The 22,683-nt window shown below is 44.2% G+C and overlaps 1 protein-coding gene across 2 annotated transcripts in view; it reads left to right on the top strand.

Moving 5' to 3' along the window:
• Positions 1–8,250: 8,250 nt before the first annotated feature.
• mxi1 (max interactor 1, dimerization protein) overlaps positions 8,251–22,683 on the top strand; it is a 31,647-nt gene continuing 17,214 nt past the window's right edge. Inside the window, exons 1-3 of one of the 2 annotated variants that reach the window (XM_070917287.1) lie at positions 8,251–8,479; positions 10,902–11,004; positions 15,328–15,357. In XM_070917287.1, coding sequence (XP_070773388.1) covers positions 8,251–8,479; positions 10,902–11,004; positions 15,328–15,357 — 362 coding nt within the window. Of the gene's footprint in view, positions 8,480–10,249; positions 10,701–10,901; positions 11,005–15,327; positions 15,358–22,683 lie in introns of those variants that run through there. The other variant, XM_070917296.1, reaches the window with a different exon arrangement.

Genomic DNA, 22,683 nt, shown 5'->3' with positions numbered 1-22,683 from the left:
ACACTTGATAGCTATATACAACAGTTTCCTAAATCTAATATTGAGAGCAACGCTATGATTTTGCATTTACACCACCAATAACTGATCTGAGTCATCTCAGTGGGCTCTGACTCAGCAGAAATATGAGTATGTAAATGTTGGACAAGCCCTGGTTACAGTTTCACTTTAGAGTAAGTAAGACTGAAGCCACATGACGCAAAGATGACATTTGTTTTATTTGCTTTCAGGCCGATAAGGTGCAAAGTAGTTCACATGAAAAGTACATACAGTGATGGCCACATGTTTAATATCTGTTTCTTTTTATAGACTATTGCATCTGAGGGGAATTATTAAATGATAGCACATAGTACAAAATTAAGTCACCTTTATATATAGGTGCCCTATTAACTGTCATATCTGATTTATATCAGTTTAGAAGTCAAGCTGTTTGTTAGTGGATATCTGGCAATATCACAAAGGGACAATAAACATTACTGTGATGCTCATTTTAGTTTATTTTTTATAATATTTTTATAATTGTCAGCTTATGTTAACTTTTGTATCAGCCTGTGGTGCTTGACTGAGCTCAGTCAGTAAAAGTCTATATGAAAGTTTAACTTATTGAAAGTTTAAATATCACAACTGAGACATTTACAATTTAGACCCCCATGACAATCCGGGTAAATACAGTTAAGTTTAGTATCTTATCCTGCGGGACAGCCACGCCATGAACTCACATACACACACACACACCCGACACCCCCAGGCAGCGCGCCCTCTCCTGCTGGGCCCCGTCTTATCCTAATGGGATTGCCACGGTGGAAGTCTCCCAATAATACAAATAATGAAATCAGCAAGGACCCAAAGAAAGGTTACTGCTCCTCTCGCAGGCAGCATCCTCAGCCAGACTGCTGCCCACCCCCCTCCTTAGACAGACAGAAAGGAGAAGAAGGAGACAGAAAGGAGAAGAAGGAGGGGGAGGAGGGGAAGAGATTCGCAGACAGACCCTGTGTGGAGGAAGGTGAAGGACTGCAAAAGGAAGAAGTAACTGGGAAAACAAAAAACCGAAAAGGGAGGGAAGATAGAGGTAGCTGAGGGGAAGATAAGACAGAGGGGGCATGTGCGTGGGTCAGTGTGTTGACCTAATCAGATCAGTCATTAGCTCCTGCATAGCTAAACATGAGAAGGACTTTAACAAGAAAAAGGTCAGTGATCAACAAAGCTCTTTCAAGTCTCAGTTTCCAGACACAGAAATTGTCTATTTTCTACACTCAGACAGAATACCACAGGTGATTACCCCCCAATATGAAAATGTATTTAGCAGAACAGGAGGGGAAATAAACACAAACAAAGGGGAGAATTGTGGGATGTGCGAGCAGAGGAATGGAGGCGTTCCTCTGGGAGAGGAAATGGGAGCATTGACAACAGGAAGCCAGTGTGAAAATGACAGAGGGAGGATTCCCACAGCATCTTCTCCTCTCCTCTCTTTCCTTGAAGCTCTCTTCCTCTCCTCTGGCTCCTCTTCTCACCTCCCCTTTAGCTTCTCGAAAGTGCACACAATCATCACAATGTGGTGTCTCCAGGGATCTGAGGCCACTTGTCTACAGCTACAAGAAAGATGAGAGCAAGAGTGTAATTGTGCCTGCATTTGAGTGTGCTGGGGACAAAAGCCATGTTTGTAGTTTGTGTGTTAGCGCTTGGTGTTTTTTGGGGATAAGCTAATGTTGGCCATGTTTTAATACCTTCATCTGCAGTATTTTAATGTACAAACTAATGACCATACAACCATCAAATTATACTTGAAGCAACATCTAAGAAATTTTACAGACAGCATTCCAGAAAATCCACTTTAGAGCAAAGACGGGGAACCATTTTCATTTTGATGAACACGGGCGCTGTGATTTATTTTGAGTTGATCCCACATACACCATCCTGCTGCTGTAAATACTCAGTAGAGGACCAAATCTGTATTAATCCGCTGCTGAAAATAGTCCCCAACAAATGCACCATTTATTCCTGTGTGAGTAACTTTTGATAAAAACTCCATTGCCCAGCTGTTTTAGGAAATTATTTGGCCTTTTTAAAAAATGAAAGTACATATTTGTGACCTATTTATAAAGAATTACGTCTTCACAAGGAATCAATGGACTTGGGGCTTAGAGCCACTGACAGGGTAGGGAAGTGAGAGAGTATTGAGATACAGTTTTGGTCTTTTCATTGGGTTTGTCGACAACATAAAGAATATACAATATCGCCTGGATTATCATTTACGATATGTGGTCAATTATTTGATAAATCCTAAAAATACTAAACCAGCTTTAGGTCTAAATGACAGTAACATTCGTCATGAGAGGATTTGTTCCTGGAGGTGAAGTAAATCCGTGCAGAGCTTTCACGTACAAGAGTTTAGTGTCGCTTGACACAAAATCGTGCCTTTGACGAATCTTAAACCATCTTGCCAGTTATGTCCTTTGATGGAGCTATCACATTGGCTGTGTCATGACAAGTCATTTTGTATAGCCTGCTCCTCAAAAGAGATGTGGCATGTGAGACAGAAGTGGATGGCACAAATAATTACTATGTTATGCATGTCATTGTGCCACTTTCTGGTCTGATCAGGCTAAACAAGCAACAGGGATGAGGTCATGTCTCTTTCTCGTCCTCTCTCTCCGCCGACTCCCTTTGCACGACTCCCATTACCGCTCCCCTCCTATGCAGGTCATTAGCTCTTTGAACCTGCAATCTCTCTCTCTCTGGTCTTCCTCTGCTCTTTCTCGTCTCTAATTTGCAGAGGAGACACGCTGCCCCGAGGCCCTCCTGGCTAATTTGGCAGCATCCCACATCAGAGACACACGGTAGAGGCGGGTGGCTGGGGGGGGGGTTGTTGTAATGTTTTTGGGGAGTGCGGTGCCACACCTCCAGTGGAGCTGCAGAGACAGCAGTCTGAGGCCCCCGTGGATAAATGACAGGTTATCATGGGACCTGAAGAAAACCGTTTTCTCACTGGTGTGTCTGCCTATCTGTTTAACTTTCCCCTTTAACTGGGTGAGAATGTGTGTGTGACAGCGTGTATGTGTGATCCTCTACACTCTTAATAAGCATTTACACATCTGACTGGTCTGTGCGTTATTTTGTATGGCTCTGCATGTGTGTGTGTCACTCTCAGCCCCTCCCATGCCTGGGGGAGTGTGTGTGTGTGTGTAATCGTCTGCAAATGTGAGTGTTTATTTGTGTTGTCGTTCATTTTTGGCTCGTCTCTTTCCTTCGAGTTCACTTCTGTGCAGAGATTTAGTTTGCTTTCTTTTCTGTTCATAAACTTGTATGCGTGTGTGTGTGTGTGTGTGTGTGTGTGTGTGTGTGTGTGTGTGTGTGTGTGTGTTTTCTCAGTTTTGCTCTTTGTTTCAGTTCTGTATCCACTCCAGTGTGGTTGTTTCTCTGATGTCTGCAAATGTCCGTGTGTTTCTTTGTGTGTGTTTGTATGTATGCATTTGTGCAAGTGTGTGCTCGCAGGCTCTCTTTCCTCTTTCCCGCCGTGGCCATTGTCACCAGATGTCAGTGCCTGGGAACAGAAGCAAACAATGGTCACCGAGAGCCAAAGGGCAATCGCCTGGGGAGGGGCAACACCAGTCTGTCGCCTAACAGGTTTTTGTTTCACCCACACTGTCATTTCATCAGCATGTTTGTGAGTGATGTGAGTATTTTGGATGTCTTCTCTCACCATGGGACACTGGAGTGAAATTCAGAAAGAACAGTGAAAAAATGCACCGGGGAGAGTGTTGAGACAGGAAGTGAGAATTGAGATTGAGAGGTGCAGTAGTAGTCGCATCAGCGGTGCTGATTTGAGGAACAGGGTGGGGTGCAGCTGTATAATGTGTTGTTTTGATACTGTATCACAAGGAAGGGCTGAGAATATCCTGGAATGGAGATAATACCCAGGAAGCCTTTCCCCAGCAGCCGCACGGTTCAAGCCAAACAAAAGAAAAGCCTGACTGCAATCTTGATGGAAGACAGATTAGTATCTTGGCTAGAAAGCCCTGACAAAGCAGAGAACCACACAGCTAGGGGGCCTTTGGGAAAATAAGTGCACTGACTGTAGCATAGCCCCCGGTGTCAACATGAGGTCAGTTGAAGAGGCTCCCACGAAAAAAAAAATGCTTTGTCACTCTCACCCCGTCATTTTCCCTGAACAAGTGTTCGCTCTATCTGATGGACGCTGTTTTGAGCAGGCAGCAATTACGCTCAGGCACCTGTGCTAGCTTGCTGTCCGTTTGCACAGTGAGTTTTGTAAACAAGACATAACTGAAACACAGTGGTAGCTATTTGTTGTGTAGCTGGAACAATTCAACCTGGGATTTGCAGATGTGTGTGTGTGTGTGTTGGTTGGTTCACATGTAAGCCTATAATTACGGTAATTGATCTGTGGAGGAGAAAAAAACTGCAGGCAGGACATGTCAGTGTTTACGTGATCAAGCTTGACCTCCCATGGAGAACAAATACCTATTGTGACTGATGAGGAGAAGACATATAGGTTAAGGATGAGGGTCTCTTTCAGAGGCCTTGTTAACCACACCAGTGGACAGAGGCCAAAACAAAAGAGAGAGGTTGATTTAGGGTGGTGCTACCCTGCAGCTGACACTCACACGCTCCATCTTCAATCTATTTTAATATGCATCTTTTAATTTGACATGCTTACAGTATTTGACCTTTTAGGTACGTTGCTTTTTTCTTTAAACCGGTGATTCCCTTAGTTAATTAAAGTTCATACTTTTACTCACTCACCTTGTGGAAACAGCACAGGCTGAGGTCAAAAGGCCGACTTGGTGAATGGGAAGCAGAGGGGTGCTTCTGGTGTTTTGGAAAGCTTAGCCGACAGGAATACAAGGCTGTAAAAAGGTCAGCAGTATGAATGGCCACTCTTCGAATGTCTACACCAATTCCTACTGCCAGGACAAAGGTTTCACTCTGCGTTTTTATTGTAAAGAGATAAGAGATACTCTCTCAACTATCGCTCCATTTCTTTAAACCCTTTAACCCTTATTTCCTCCTCTTATATCACTCAGTCCCACTTTTTCCCCTTTCCTCCCGCTCTACCTCCACAAGTGTGGAGGTGCACGTGGTGGATGTTACCTAATTACCCATGAACACCACCAGCTGAAGTGGTCCTCCGAGAATGATGTAAATCGTTGACATTTACGAAAATGTCAGTGAGTTTTCAGAGGAAGCAATAAAGGGTGAGAGAGACCCATTACAGCTGAGCGTTTGTATTGTCAATGTGTCTCCCATCCGTACGTTACCGCCTTTAGAAGATTTGAGAGTTTCATTTTGCTGGGTACTCTAATATGTCCTCAATCCACAGAGACTGAATAGATGATGTTGACTCAGGGATGATGCAAAATGGCTCCTGCAAAACAAACTCTGCAATTTCTCCCAGGCGATCTGCAGTTAGATCAGTGTCTCTATGCCTCACGCTGTTTTTATATGAAAACATAGTTACTTATGATAAATTATGGGCTTGCATTGTCACATCTTTATCATTGTAGCTGCAACTTCGGCTTTACCATCCTCATCACTATAACTCTCCATTTAAACTCTCCAGAATATATTTTTTACAGCTGCTGAAATAATCAGTTGCTCAGCAAAAAAAAATCAGTAGGATTCATTGTTTGGGGACCATGAAGAAAATTTCATGCCAATCCATCTAATAGTTATAGATGTTTCAGTCTGGACCAAAGTGTTGGACCAACCGTCCAACATTGCCATCCCTAGAGCCACGTCGCTAGCATGGATAAAAATACCAAATATTCCCTGGTTACAGCTTCTCTACTGTGAAGATTCACTGCTTTTCTGTTTTATATCATTTTAAATCGAAATACTGTTGGGTTCTAGACAAGTGGTTGGACAAATAAAACATTTGTAGACATCACAGTGGGCTGTGGGAACTTGTGATGGGCATGTTTCACAAAGTATCAACAGATTAAATAATAGTTAAATTACTTGCAGCCTTATTCTTTACTGATGGTCAAAGGGCATTACAGTTAATGGACGATCCTTGTTGCAGCACATCATTTGATTTCCATTTAGGAGATATTAGCATTCATTTTGTCATTTAGCGGCTTTTCCCCCTTTAACATACTGATGAGCTGGTGGTTGTTGTGGTTTGCCCCTTAGGCTCAGAAAAATTACCTTATTGAAAATATTTGACCTCTGTCCCCGTCTCTCCTCTGGGAGTCTGAGCTGGTTCTCTGTGGCTTTATGACTAAGCTTGTCTCCTTGTTTTAACATAGGTGTTGCCTTTTAATTCCTTCAATCAGAATGATAGCGTGAAGAGGAACGGTTTGACCTGTCTGGGTAGGAGGAGGCTCCAAACAATGTGTCTGTAGGACGTCCATACCCCTGAGCTATATAGTCTCTCTTAAGTCTTTACCTTCATTCTGTGACCAGTGTCACCTACTGGGACACGTGACTCCTTCCTGCTTTTCATCATTCCTCAGCTCTCCCTCCCTGCGGCACGTGACAACAGCGACGTGTGACCTGTTGGGCTTGTGAGCCCCTGTGACACTTACTGAGAATGAAAATATCATGATCAAGCCATGATAACTTTCCATGCTACACTCACAACACAATCTCTGCTGTTACATTAACTGCCAGTGCATTGAGGGAAAGATGCCCTGAAGCTATGCAACGCAGGGGGCAAATGCAACGAAAAAGCCTACAAAACTGCACCCCAGTAACCTGAAATGGCAAAGCTGGCGTAAAATCCTAAAGAGGATGTGGCCGAGTGCTTTTCAAAATCCACTCATTTTGTAAATGCGCTGGCGGTGGCACCTTCTAAACTCCAAACAGGACCGCTCTCAAATGGGTTTCCTTCCTCTACAGCTACCCCTCACTGAGGGTGGAGAGGTGGAGCAGGGGCGGGAGGGACCTTCAGAGATTCCCCTGTGCGTTGGACTTGAAAGTTTCTGTCTCTGTGAACTTAACATCAAACGGTCATGGGCTGCTGCTGGCTCTTTGAAGTGGCGGGGGGGGCGGGGGGGGTTGGGGTATCAGAGCTGAATACAGGCCTCTGCCTCAACATGTTCCGGTTCAAAACGGACTCTGCTGCAGTGCAAAAACAGCTCAGCTAAAGGTCTTCTGAGAATGGCACAAGATCAAGGCTGAGGACTTATCTCTCTGTTACCGTTCCTGTCATACTCCACACGGTTATGGAAGTCCCCCCCTCTCACCTCTCTTCAAACTACAGATTGGTGGGGTTTTTATGGAAAAGCCATTTTGGGATTAATGTCTTTGAGGCCTAAAATGTCACACAAAAACAAGAGCAAACACTCAACTATCACAACAACTACTGCTGCGACTTAAACAACTTTTACTGCCTCCTCTACAAGCTACTGCTGCTACAATACTAGCATTACTACTACTGCTATTACTTATACATCAGCTGGCTACTTTAGTAAAATGTCAGTACAAAAGGTCATTTTTAGTGAAGTAGCATACTTCATAAGCACTGAAAACAGGAAATCTGTTCGGCTTTTTGCAGTAAATGCTCATTCAGAAATAAAGGGTATTGGTGGCTTTGCTATAAATGTAATTTCTAATTCTGTCTACTGTCGTACAGATCACACCCTTTATTATGTTTGTTTTCATTCACTTTCATTTTCTATTACTGTATTACTGCATCAGTTTCTGTGACTAGTGGATAATAATAATATGCCTTACATTATGTACCATATCAACAATGCACAAGACCTTTTGAGTAATGTGATTATATTTACTCATTATTGCAAATTTACATTTTAATGCAACTTGTGAGCACCATTGAGAATTGCTCATGTTGGATTTTGCATCAGTTCCCTACTTTAAGTAACATATCAGTACAGTAATAGTACAAATTCTACTTACTTCTACTTAATTCCACTTACTAATAGATATAACGATATCAGAATCTGATTGTGTACAAAATAGCATATACAAAGTGTAATTATGTCACGTTGACATGTGAATGTACGAATTTATTTGTTGTCCTTTATAACAGAAAGTGTTCCAGTGACGGGCACAGGGACCATGCGGACTCCTCAGGCAGAGGGGGGCCGGGCTCTCTTTTTCCCATGCACCACCATCTACTGACATTGGCCACTGCTCCACATTAAACACCCCGCATTCATAAAAAAAAGAGGAACCATCTGACAAGAGCAGCATCCACTGGTAGCTGCCTCACTGTTTACTGCGCTCAGCACGTCGCCAGAGGAGAAGCCGCACAAACTCAGAGGGGAAAAAATGGCCAAAAGTGAGAGGCAAAGAAGAAGTTTGAAGAGTGAGGAGTTCTTTTTTGATTCCGAGGCGTCGCTCTTGGACCAGCAAGATTTCGAGATGTCTAGTTGCCCTTTCAATGACGTCTTCAACTCGAAAGACTCCCACATGGAGCAGATCAACACTTTTCTGAAAAATGTACAAGTTTTGCTGGAGGCTGCTAGGTTTCTTGAGAGCTCCGAGAGGAAGGACGGAAGTGAGTTTATTTGTGCTGCGTTTGATCCTTTTCATTTGCCTCTGAATTTCAGGAAAAACAAGACTTCATTGTCAATAGACTCAGACAACAAAGGGCTGAGTTCATTCAACTAAGCACCACTGCCTGCTAGAAGCACAGCCTGTGCCTGCACCAGACTAATATGAGTGGTGTGCTCGTTGCAGTTAGAGGAGAGTAGAAACATGTAGTGCTTTCAGTATTTTCTGGACTATTTTTACCTGCATTATCTGCACGTTGGGCACTGTGCATCGCTTGGAGCCATGCACAACTCTCAACCCAGGAATCTGTAATTCTTCCCTACAGCATAGATAAAGCAATGTGACATAATGATGGGCTGTGTGGGTGTGCATGTTGGCTACCACTCCGATATGATAAATCTGACCACATTGCAGCGCCCTCCAACTCAGTTTAGGATGATGTCATTGTGCCCCCGCAGACTCGATCGAAAAAACATGAAACTTTATAGATAAAACGCACAGGACAGAAGTGAATGGTGAATCGGACATTTACAAAGCACAGAAAAAGATCTGGCCTGGCTGTTGAATTTGCTTGTTTGTCATTTCGAGCCTACGAGGAATTAGGCAACTCGATATATGGTTGATTGCAGATGGCATGGTCTCTCAAATTGCAAATAAACCCTGGTCTATTCATAATTAAATCGCAGATCATTTTAATAAGTGCAATATTAAAAATGACGTCTTAAAAATGATGATTAATGGTGCCCTCGTTTCCTTTTAGCAAGTCATGATTTAAAAACACTGGAAATGACGCTGTTCGGTATGCGTCTGTCCACACAGGGCTGTTTTGTGCGGGAAAGCCGAGCATATGTGCGGATGCGCGTTGCTAAAGTCTGTTGAGTAATGTTATAATATAAGGTGGGAATAGTGCAGCAGCACATCGCAGCGGCACAGCTCTTCTTCTCTCGGTTGTTTGCTTCCTGCTATCTGTGGGCGTGCCGCACTGGCCTCCACATGGCGCGAAGCTCCTCTGCGGTTGGTCAGGTGCGAGCTCAACCCTCGACGCCTGTCAAAAGCCATCCGCCAATCAGACGCCCGGTCGGTGGCGACGTCATGTGTTGCTGGGCCTGGCTTAAGCCGGCAAGGACACCCCCACGGTCCTGATGAATCATGGGATTTGTAGGACTTTTTTTTTCTCATTGCGGAGAGGGGGAGACTGGGAAGAATGAATGTGAGAGGAATAAATGACACACAATGACAGTGACATATCAAATGTCAACATTAATGATTGATGGTCCAATTTATTTAAAATTGGGTGCAAAAACTGACCTATGAACAATTCTCATACACTAATACAGGCCTGTGATCCAAAATGGCCTAATGGTGAATATTTAATTATTACCAATTACTCTGACATTGTTAGTCTTCATTGTCACCAGTAGCAACAGTACCACCGATTAAACTTCACAAGAATAATGATCACCACCTCTTATCTTAAAATAATCTCTGTGGACTGCAGCACTGTCCCACAGATGTGTAAACTGACCTGCTATAACCCTAACACTAACCCTTCAGTCATAAAGTAATAACGGACGACGTTTTACGCAGTGAATCACAGGAGAGGCAATATAAATTGTGAAAAGAATGAACATTTACTGTGCATGTATTTTACAAACGCACCGAAAGACTCGGTTTCCCAGGATGCACCGCGTGTAGACCGGCCTCTACTCCGCTCGGTCGCCGCCTCTCAGCTGTGCAGCTAGGTAAACAAACAGGAGAGGAGAGGAAACGAGCAGCGGCAGGCACTTTGCTGGCTCCGGGCTCCCTCGGGGACATTTTATATTGTTTATACCCATTTTTTGTAAACATTTAATACCGTGTTTCCTACGAACTTTTAATACTTTGATACACTGGTTTTGACATTTTCTAACAACGAAACCTGGCAAGGATTGGCTGTAGCTTGCCAGCTTGGAAACACTGGACTTCCCCCCCCTCTCTCCTTTCGACAAAGCTGCTGATGAGCCAGCGACACTGAACAAGATAATAACACGACGTTTTTAAACTATCCATCAGTGTAGTAACAACCAATGCAGCGTCTCCCCTGTTGGCTAAGCTAACGTTACGTTGAACTGAAGAGAGCATAGCTAACGTTAACGGCAGCCAGCCTCAGGGAAGAATGACGGCCGTTCAGCTAAATATCCAACGGTTATTGGAAGCTGCGGAATTTCTAGAAAGGAGAGAAAGAGGTAAATGTGTGTTCAAGTGTGTGTGAAGCTAAGAAATAAGTAACGGCGCTAAGATCTGCTGTGTTGACTGGCTTTAGAAGAGGTAACGGTTTTACAATAAACACCAAAAAAGGAAGTGCTGTCAGCTAACTGTATCCGTGATGTGCAGAGAGGCACAAAAAGTGTCCAAACTGTTAATTACATTTATTTCTCTTTCGACAGAGTGTGAACACGGATATGCTTCGACGTTTCCGTCAAATCAGAACACAATCTACCAGAGGCAAAGGAAATTCCGAAATAAGAAGTTCAGCAGTAACCACAATAGGTAAGAATCTGCGCTCTGTCGTGGTGGGGGGGTCCCTGGTGAACTGTGGGCACTGTTAACGCTGCATGCATTGGCCTTTACTGATAGACGACCTTAATGTAAACTGTCTTTTTCATGTGATTGTAGTCGCTGCCAACGCTTTATCGCAACGGTTGGTAAACAAGCGAGCTGTCCCGAAAGGCTTGCTGGCAGAGTTACCACGGTCCACTTAAAAACACACCCAAAAAATAAGTTTGCATGGATTTAAAAAAAAAAAATGTTCTTCAAACTTGTAGAAACATGTTGAACACATAGGTGCACGTATGACCGTGCTTACCGCTGCTCTGTTGGGGGAGGGGGGGGGAGCACCAACGGCTCTGCTAGCTTTTCGTCAGCTGATTGTCAAACGGACTGCAGTGGCTGAGGTTAGGGACTGTGGTGAAAGTGACGGCTGTAAAACGAAAAAAGTCATGTGTAATGTTGTGCTTTTCTCTCACTCCCGGTTAAATAAACCCATAGGCCTTTGCTTTATTTTAATTTCATTTTCTGGTTTGTTTTTGGTGGTAGTCATGCTCATTTATCCCCCATGCTAAATGTATTCTACACTGTGGGAGAGAGGGATAGTTTTGTCTTTTGCCCTAAGGGGGGGCGGGAGGGCTGCTATTTATGGCCGGTGTTGTTTGCAGACATCCAAAGGTGGATACGTGGAGCCTTTCTGAGCACTAATGATGTTTAGGGTCATCAGTTATTTGCTGTTTCACCTTTACATCTCCTATAACCCATTATAGCTTAGATAATAGACGACTAAACATATGTTCCATAACACACATCAACAGCTTGATGTAATTTAATCTATTCTTTAGTGTAGTTGGATGCAACAGTGTGATAATCACATCATTAGCTGCCACAAAGGCCCTTGTCAAGCACAATGCTTTCACTGATGACAGAAACTTGCATTTAGTAGTAGAAAATGCAGGCGAGACTCTCCCAAGTTAACACCCATTGACATTGTGTCTTTTCTTGGTGCTAGGCTGCTTACATTAATCTGTCCATTGACAGTCATACATCAAATGCAAGCCTCTCTCTCTCTCTCTCTCTCTCTCTCTGAGCTTTTTAATATTAATGTAAGAGCGGGCCACAAACAGGAACTGCGCATTACTCATTATGAGCGCAGAACGCTGCCTAGTTCTGCATGGCAACAGACACGATCAGATATAGGTCTGATGCCGTATTCATAAAGCTTCGGAAGAGTTGGTCCTAATAGGGAAATTCTTCGTGATTAATACAGCTCTTGAGGAGTAGGAGGGTGCACTTTTAGAAATATTTTCACAAGCATGACAGAAAATGGCACCAGGAAGAATGATGCCTGGCCCTGCTCTCTACGGAGACATGTTCACAGCTCACTCAGTGAGGTAACACTATTTACCATTTAACACCAGCAGTCTATTTCATTCCCCCTGGAATGGCACACCTTGCAAAACAACAAAAACAGCCTTATTTGGATATCTGTAGTGCTGTCAGGGTCACTGATGGGGCACATGTCTGCATCATTAGTGCTCTACTTTTATGCAACTGTCCTATTTGTGGCCTGCCGACATAGGTGAGAAATCTTGCCAATTAGTCAATGTTGTAAGCGACCTTGCCATGTCAGATTACAATGTCCACAGAAGTAAAGGCGCCACGCATCAGCCAGAGAGGCTTGGACAAAACATCTGCAGCTCACCTCTACGTCATCTTCTACGTGTGCGTTCTGACAAGAAGAGATGAAGATTTTATGATTGACCAATGATGGCGTCTGAATAAGATCATACGGATCATGTTCTTGTTCATTCCTCGCTCTGAGGAATAATGATAATATAATGATCAGAATCAGAAATACTTTATTGATCTCCGGGTGAGAAATTGTACAGTTGTACTGCTTGTACTGTTTAATGATTAGAATAACTGTAACAGTCCGTTTTCTTTGAACACAGTTTGCTGTCTGGCACTAGCTTGCTCTGGCCACAGCTACCTTCTCAGTAGCGTGTTGAGGCTTAAAGTGATGGGCTTATCTGACTCTGTCCTCTCTTGCCTACGTTTATAGCAGGGTTGCTTTATCTCATTGACCCACTCTGTACATATACATGCACACGCACGTACGCGTGCATATCTACAGAAGGAGACGTGCTGCATTTGTGTGTGGCCTTGAGCCAGTTTATAATCTGTATTGCATTGTTGTCAAGCTCGACATACGCAGATGTCTGATTCAGGAGGTGGGGAAAGGGGTTTGTGATGATAAAAGCCTAAAGCAAGCAGACTTAGATTGATGTCTCTGAATGTGAGGCCATGCTAAGATGTTGTGTGTGTGTGTGTGTGTGTGTGTGTGTGTGTTGCTTGATTGTGGGGGGGGGCTTGGACCAGGGCTGACCTAAGGCCTGTCTCATTTTCAGATTAATAGACGAAAAGTTGTTTCTTGATATGGTAAAAATAATTGGGGTTTTCACACATTTTCTTCACCACTGTCTGTATCATCAAACTTCATCATTTGTATTATTAATGACATCATGTCCTTTGATTTCCTGCACGTCATTTTTATTTTGCAAATCACTTTGTACACTGCTTGACGTGGCCGCAATTGTAATAGTCCCCCAAAATCATCATTCTTAAAGAGTGATAATCAGCCCCAAAAAACTGACATTATTACACACTACACCCAATCAGATTGTGGTGAAATGCTCGGAAAAGTGTTTGGAAAAGATTACAGATCGAGATGAGGGTTTCCAAGCAACACAGACACAGTGCGAGCACGGTGACAGCTGATGACGCAAATTGTGCACTCCAAAGTATTCATCTTCTGTTAGCAAAACTATTGCTCTGACTCACAACCCATTACAGTAATCAGTGGACCCACTGCCATTAGAAAGTAATTATATATGTACGTAAAAGCCTGCATTGAAGAGAAGACTATGACTATTCATTTTCCCTACAAAGAAATCATTTGGAACTATAAGCCCATTTTTAAGATGACATTTATGAGGTTAGTAGTAGTCGAACAGAAGAGATCAAGCTGGTTTAGATTAATTAGTTTTGTGATTTCTACGTGTGACTTGCTGGCCGATGCAGAGCACAGCCATGCATGACTGCCACAGGGTTGTAGAATATGTAAGTTGAAACCTGTCAAGAGCAGGCGTGTGAGCACTTAGGCTCCCACAGGTTCTCAGGAAATGGCCCAGACCAGCTTACATGTGAGCCCCGTGTTTTGCTGTGATAGCAGCCACTCAACCTGTCCGTAGACCTTGTCATGTTAAATCAAATATACTGCCACAGTTGACTTAACATCCAGTCTTGCATACCCAACTACATGAACAGTAATGTATTCAAATAGAGACACATGGTGTTTTTATTGGTGTAAATAATTCAACTTGAAAAAATAATTTCCTCTGAGGCAGGGACATTTTTTACGGATTGAAGTGGAGCCTTGGACAGTCTGCCTCTGTCTTATCCCTTTCTACCTCCTTCCTCCCCCATGTTTATCTCCTCTATTTCCTGCTGCTGTATTAACAAGATGGCAGTTTTGTCAGCTGAGCTCAGTATTAACAAAAAAAGAAATAGACGAGGAAAGCGTATTGCAGTATTGATAACCCACAATATAGAGAAGTGCTGTGAACGTGACTCAGGAGAGGTTGAGTCCATCATCCCTCCCCTAAAACCCATGCCCCTTAAGGCGAGGTGGAGTGCAGTTTGTGTGGATGGGATTTCGGCCATTTAAGCATCAGGAGGAGGGCTTGTCTCCCTTCAGTATGTTGCCACACAAAGAGACTCTTAGGAACCAGCTGATTCACTTTACATTATTAACAGAGCACTGAACCCTGGCTGCTGCATGCACAGGGTGTGTGTGCGTGTGTGTGTGCATGCTCACACTTGCCCAGCAGCACACGCATACACACATACACACTCATGCACAGTGTGAACTTTAGTGAACATAAGTGACTGCAGTGTCACACACACACACACACACACACACACATCCTCCCAGAGTTGTGGTGTGCATTATTGAGGAAGAGGCCGCAGGGAATGCCTGGCTGTCACGATGACGTTTGTTGGCGTAGAGGCTCCGGTGCACTGGGCACTAGAGTTGGTCTCGTTTGGGATTAATTAATAAATTAATAAATCACATTTGACAAGGTAATTCACTGTGCCTCTCTCGGCCCCTCTTTGTCTATCTTACGCCTTACTTCTCCGAACAGAGTGCGGTGCCTTTTCATGAGCAGCAGATACTGTACCTCTGTTCTTTGCTTGTTGAGCATGCAAAAGTCTACATTTGCTCTTTATTTGATGACCTCTGTTTTCTGTATGTCTTTGCAGGTCCACACATAATGAGCTGGAGAAGAATAGGTGAGTTGGCATTCAATTTTTAAATAACTTCCTCTTTTAAATCACAGAGCACAGCCTGTGGGCACATGCACATCCTGCCCCGACATGTGAACAAGTCCATTATGTCCTACTTTCATTTTGCCCCACGATGTTTTTGCCCTTCTTCAACGAAGCACTTGCTCCTCAACAGGCCCTTGAAACCAAAAGTAAGGGGTGACCCAGTTGTGTTCAGTTAAAGATGTTCCCTCCTTCCCCGTTTCCCCCTCTCGTGCGCACACTCTTTGCACGAGTTATGTAACAGTTTCGTTGCTGTGCTAAGGGCTCTCAGTTACACGGGCAGGCAAGGGTGCAAGCAGGCTGAGCTGGAACTGAAGTCAAAAGTTCAGTGTTTTGATGCAAAGATGTTTTTTGATTGGTGTGTACTGTAGTAGTGGCAACAAAGTCATCCCTATAACCGAACAAAACGTCCTTTCACTAGCTTTCTAGCCTGAACATACTATACTGAGTAATATCTCTGCATTTAAGATGGTATCTGCAGGGGAAGAAATGTGGAGTATTCAGGGAGACCGTGGCTTGTGATGGTTTACCACACCGTCTTCTGAAGAGAGCGAACACTGGTTTCTTAGAAGCCCTTATCAGATTGACTTCACCACCCACATACGGTGCTTGATGGTGTTTATGCTCCGTGACTTTGCAGGCTTCCAGAGTGAAGCTGTAAAGGGTTTTCTTCGACACCATAAATAAGAGCGGCTAGACTTGCAGGATTTATGGTAAATGGAAAAAAAAAGAAGCTTGCCTCCCATTTCATTATCTCTGAGGGTGTGGGTACAATGAAAGGATGTGGGAGGCTGGATCCATTCAGTGTAATTACATATCACCTCGGCTTGTTTTTCTCGCCATTCTCCCGGGCAGCCTCTTCAAAAAGGATGGGAACATTGGAAGGAGAGGCGTCCAGTGAGTTAAATATAGACAAGAGTTGATGTGTCATCTTGGTGCTCATATGCGATGCCACACAAGGCCAGCCGGTCGGCTGACTGGCCTCGGCAGATTGCGGCACCCGTGCGGGGTTGCATTTTTCCAGTGTTCCACCCACATAAATACATTTCAAAAAAAGGTGCCAGTTCAGATGTTTGTTCCTACAACACAGTGTGAAGGCTGTTTTCGTCACTCCATCCACATTCTTGAAGCCAGCCACTTTGTAGTAGGGCCTGTTCCTATGGCCATTTATGAGCAGACTAGTGTAAAGCATGTAGATGGCAGAGCTGAAGGGATCAGTGCTGGCTTGGTTCTAAGTGGTGGCATAGGACTGAATTAAGGTTACTGAGAGAGAGATAATTTAATTATGTGAAATGAAACTCAATGTATAATAAAATGGATGTAGCCAAAAGAGACTTATCTGTGCATTTGACAGCATTAGTTCTGCATCAGTGTGTTTTCATTCCCGTCATGAGTACAACATCCATTGAAACTTGAATCCCCTGCCTCCTCCTTTTCCTGGCTCCACCTTGCTGGTCCATGCAGGCTCAGAGAGAAAGAACTGCAGCAGAGCAGAGCGGCCTGGGAACAGGCCGTCCTGAACCACACTACTGTACCAAATCCAGACACCCTGTTTTTTCCCCCGCCTCTTGTCTTCGTGTTCAGCTCGACACAGTGAGAGTGGTGTTGCTGCTTAGTAGTTGACTAGTACGAGGCTAATTCGAATTTCCATTAGCAAAGAAAGAGGGTAAAAATTGAAATGGTAATCCATCTTTTTAGAAGCACACTTAAAGTCAGAATCGTTTATAATCCCCCTCTTTTTTTGCCAGCAGTTAATCCAATTCCCTTTAAGCACATGCCTCACTGTAAGCTATATGTATCAGGCATAGTTGTTCACCCAAGTGTGTCAGGCTTATACCATGATTCTACAACAGCAGCAGCAGCAGCTTTCGTTCCATCTCAGCAGACTTCCAGGTCTTGTAAATTGGAGGCAGCTCCCTCATGGGCCAGCCTGACTGGGGCCTTTTTTTTTTAAACACTTATCAACCCTGTTTATCTGCCACCGGCGAGACGATTTGCCTTGCATGGCTACCACAGGTCTTGATAACCTCTGTGACGAGTAGACTCGTTGTGACAGCAGAGACCACAGGACGCGGATAAAAGGGGCCGAAAGAGGGAGAAAAAAAAATGAAAAACCACATTCCAGATGCTCACACTGTGCAGCGGGACCAGATAACGTGGTGGCTCTGCCGCTTTGATCATGTACCTCCTAACAGCCCTATTTCACTTCCACATGTCACTGCTAAATTACACTGCCTTAGTAGGGTTTAACAGTAAAAGGCTTGTATGCCCGCACGTTGCAGTTCCACCGCTTTGATCTCACAGCCTTCCGCATATTAGTCCTTTTCCTTTTAAAGATGTTGATAACACATTCCCCAGCTGAGGTGAGTTGTTGGGTGATCCTTGTTTCTTATGGTATTAATAGGTATTCCATGGCTCAGACTTTAATCTGTTCAACCAGTTGTTTTTCCTTCCCTTTTGGATGATGACTCTGTTTATGGATAATCAATACAGTAAATCCACAAGAACTGTCGCTTATCATTTACCTTCCTCTTCCACTGCGACCTATTCATTTTAATATTGTTTATCAAGGCCAGGCTTATAATGCACACAGCAAATTATTTTTCCCCTGGTGCCCAGGCAGTGGAAGCAATATTAGCTTTTCCGCTTGATTCTTTACAAGGGGAGTTGGGCAAACAGCGCGGGTTAAACACCTTTCAGTGTGTGCCTGTGGAATATTAAAAAGGCTCAGGCTTGCCCATTAGAGTGGGGAGCCTGTTGTCCTTGGGTGGCATGTAAGGAGCATCTGTGTCGGGATTTGTTTTGGTTCAGTGGTATGTGTAATGGTAAATGATGATAGTTACGCCTCATTTGTGATCAACTTTGGATTGGTGTGGGTGTTCTCGACCGTCAGTGTTTATATTTTTTGTGTGTGTGAGAGAGAGAGAGAAGGTTTCTTTCTCTTGCTGCCAAGTAAATGAGCTTGTCAGGGATATATGGTCAGATTTTAGAGCTGTTCTTACTTAACATAAAAATATCCTATTGAATGTAACTGTTACGACTACTGTCCGTGATAGACAGTAGTTTTAGTAACATGTACTTCAGGCAAGACTGGAAAACTCACCACTGAATATGAGTGGAATAGGTGTCACTTTTTAAAAAATGGTACATATCCCTGTTGGGATTGAAGACTTTCATGCATTTCCATTCTCTCTAACCAGTGGGCTATAAAGCCAGTACTGTTGTTCCAGCCTTGGGGTTGGATGAGCAGTCAAACATGAATAAGCCTGGGCTACATTTTCTCTGGCTGCCCTGATGCTCCATGAAGAAAGCTAAACTGCTTCACCAGTCTTTCTGTTGTCTTCCCAGTGAATGCAACCTATTCTCAGGCTTTGCTGCAGGGCTTGAAACTGGGACCATTTGTTCTGACCAACGTGACGACTTGTAAGCTTTTCTTGGCTCAGAAAAGCAGCTTAAGGGACTTGATCTTTGGTCTGGTGAGCCCAGCTAGAGCACACGTGCTGGGGCATGCTCGCAGGCCACTCGGTGCTAGTCCTTAATAGCCTAGCTTGACTTTGGCTTAGCTAACGACGGTGTCAGAGGACGAGGAAGTAATTGACAGGCTGATGGGATGAGCGGAGGGATAGGTCAAACACACCTGACTAAGGGAAGCCTTGAGCAGCACGCAAAGCCTGATCCACACTCCCACTGTGTCAGTGTGTGCACACTGAGCATTTCCGCTCTGTAATTAACTCAGTGAGACACGAACCAGTATCGGGGTGGGACCAGCCACCACAAACAGTGAGATGATGACAAATTGTGGCTGCCTCCTCTCCCAACCAGTGTTGCAGGTGTAACAAGGAGGTCATATTCTGTTTTTAAAGTTAAGTTGGCTCATAAGATGGCGAAAGTACCTTGTTTAAGATATGTACTTTGCACAACAGGAAAGCACCTACTCCCTTCCAACGAGATACTTGCGTTTTCACTTGTGCCATAAGGGTGTGTAGCTCTGAGTTGAGGTTAAGGAGGAGTGAATTACCCTTTGATTTACCTTTAAATCGCACCTGCCCGCTGGATAGGCAGGTTTCTGACAGTAGAAAGTTTTTGTGGACTGGCACTCTCAGGGGGCCAGTCACGTACCTTTCACGGCACTTGCTTTTAACATGAAGAAATTGAAAAATCCGTAGGCCTAAAGAGAAACTGTGTACATCAAATAGACCACGTTTTCTAACTTCCTAATAAGCCAATTTGGGGGGAAAAGCACATGAGACGAGAGGGACAAAGCACTGTTGAAGTAAAGTGAAAAGAGTGAGCAGACCTTTTGCAATGTTAGCATCCTGTTAATATAAGCTCAGCATTTCCTGTAGCTGCGTCTTACAGTGAAAACTTTGGAGAACTGAGCAGTTTGTATGAATGAATTGGCATGTTCTGTGGATATTTCCATCTCATTTATGATCTACATTCAACTATTTTTAATTTGCTGTAATTGCAATATCAGATGCTATAATTTGACATTGATATCAGCCTCTTGAGAAGTGCCTAGTGAGAACTTTGATGCCAGGACTGCAGACCTGTATGGTGGGCATTCCCACTGGCTTGCTGTCAGATGGTAGAAGACGGTGTCAAATTAGAGGTCACCATTGTTTTGCCTTCACGTCCTCAGAATCCATCCCCACACAGATGTTCTGTAGACAGGTGTAAAGAAGGCCCCACACAGGGGACTGGATGTCACCACTTGAAGGCTCACCCATCACTCCAGTCTCGTCTCACTCTTCTGACCCTTGACTCATGTTATCCTGGCGCCTTCTTGTTGTGCCCTTATCCTGCAAAAGTGCATCCGCACAGCATTCTGTGGAAGGACAGTGTAACCAAACGGAACAAGGCCCGGCGGGCATACGGGCTTAGTCAGCAGGCTTGTTTTAAATTTGAATGACTGAAATGGGAACATTTTGTCAGTTTGTTTGTTGTTGGTGTTCAAATTAATCAACTTGGAATGGGGACTGTATGTTCAGGCTGTAGTGCAGTATTCTGCAAAGTGTTCAGTACCTCCCACATAGTGTGTTGTTCAACCTGTGCCATTAACGGCATTGTGTCGGGCTTGTTGATAAGCCCACTTTGGGTGAAATGGATGAGGCTGCGGTTACATACTGTTCCAGGAAGAAATGTTCCTGTTTTCTGTCCTCTTTCCTGGAGCGGCTTGTCAAGTTAGCAGCCGAGCTAACTTAATCTGTACCTTAAGGAGGAAGAGAGACAGAGAGAGTGAGAAAGGGGGCAAAATAGGATGCTTGTTGAAGACACGGGACAGACTCAATTAGGCTAAATCTGTCTATGGCTTCTATTTTTAGCTGTACAGCTGGGGAAAAAGGGGGAAACACCACTGCTGTCTGACCAATCATAGAGGTTAGCTTTTCACCAATGAGAGCAGTGAGATGAAGAAGCAGTGAGAGAAGTCCCCACCCCTTACTCTCACTACAGCCACCTCACATCCTTTCACATCACCAGTGTGTACACTGAATGTCAATATGTGCCATTTCTGTGTTGAGAGCTAAAGTCTAACCCCAGTGGAACGACCCATGTGCCAACTGGGTTAAGTGACTTAGCAAGTTAGCGAGTTTAACTTGAGAAATTGAGTGTGTGCCTCTGTGTGTTTGCGCATTAAAGGCTGATGTAGAATATTAGGATTACACTCCTACCCCCACCCTCTATTGGATGTATTGAAACACAGCCACAGCTGTAAAGAGGATGTGGTCCGACAGGGCAACCCCCTCCCCACCCTGCCCCCAGAGCCAACATCTGGCTGGATCTCTCTGGATTTACACCAGGCCCATTTTAGGAGCCAGGCCATATTGGAGTTTTAATCCTAACCCCCCTTCCTCCGAGTCACACAGGGCTAAAGGCTAAAGGGGAAAGTGAGGGTTGTGGCTGGGTTAGTGAAGTTTGATGGCGTTGTGTGGGGTGCGATTCAGGAAGAGGACAGTAGTAGATGAATGGAAGGAGAGCTGGATGGATGGGGTGTCCTGATATATATATATATATATATATAGGGGTATATAGGGCTTTAAGACGGTGGGCATGTAGTCACTACAACCCCAGTTGGAGTCAGCTGTTGCATGTCATCCCTCCACTAACTAAAATAAACCAAAATCTGTATATGTGTGTGTTTTAAAATGATCTGAGGCATTTGCCAATGAGAATATATTGATTACATTGCTTGTTTTCCCTTTAGGTGGTGTGATTCTTGTACAGTGCATCTAAAGGCATGCCCCCTCCTCCATCTCTTTTCCCCTCTGTCCCACTAAGGCCATCACCCTCTTACCATCCCTCCCCCCTTTTGGCTCTGTTTCTATGGGGCCATCTCTTTCATTAACTCCATCTCTTTGTCTCTTCTTTCTTTTTTCTCTCTCTCTCTCTTCCAACCTTTGTCAGTGGAGCAGATTAAAAGGCAGTGTGCACGTGTGAACTAATCCGTGTGTTAGTGATGGGCTTCAGCCCTAGAGTCTGTTGGCCCTGCCTCACAGCTAGCACCCCCCCCCACACACCCCCCCTGCTCCCTCTCTACTCCAATGAACTCTGCATGTGTGTGTGAGCACGTGTTTATGTCTGTGGCTGCTGCTTAAAGAGGGCAAATTGCTGCATTATTCTTTCATCCCTTTCCTTTCAAACTCCCTCGTCTTTTGCTTCTTGCATCTCTGTCTCCTCTGTTTCCACTTTTCCCAATGTGTCCTCCATCCCTCCTCTGCACTGTTGCTATGCGTCATGGCGGATGCTGTTTGTGGCTTGGAGTGGCTTCAGCAGATTTAGCGTGACAACAGCATTGGTCTGCCTAGTAATCAACTGCGTTTCACTTTATTTACCACTTGTGGCCTTGGGATTGGTTGAGCAGGGGTGGGGTGGGTTCCTGCGAGTCCAAATTGATTTTTGAACTCCCATTTACATTTTATTGCCCCCAGTTTCCAGTGTGGTTTCAGACCCAAATCCATATGCATTTTTTACAGTGAGCTTTACTGCCAATCGGAGAGATACACTCTCTCTCCTCCACACACACTCAATCTCTTTTTTCGGGATTGAGGTCACAACTGCCTGAATGCTCAGAAATTCCCTTTCCCACCCACCTACCCAGCAGCAAAGCATTTTCACCCCTTCTGCATTTCTTTTCTCCCCTGCCATCTAACCAGAATATGGGTCATCATCCAATATAGTTCCCATGGAATCTCAAGACTTGTTAATAATTGTTTAATTCCTTATATGAGAAAGTGGTTGCTGTGTGTGGGATAGAGATGAGCATTCCTCTCATTCCTCAGCCCTGTTTGT

Source organism: Enoplosus armatus, chromosome 2, assembly GCF_043641665.1.
Source record: "Enoplosus armatus isolate fEnoArm2 chromosome 2, fEnoArm2.hap1, whole genome shotgun sequence".
Lineage (NCBI taxonomy): Eukaryota > Metazoa > Chordata > Actinopteri > Centrarchiformes > Enoplosidae > Enoplosus > Enoplosus armatus.
The sequence above is the reverse complement of the archived record's forward strand: the minus strand, read 5'-3'. Positions and strand labels throughout refer to the sequence as shown.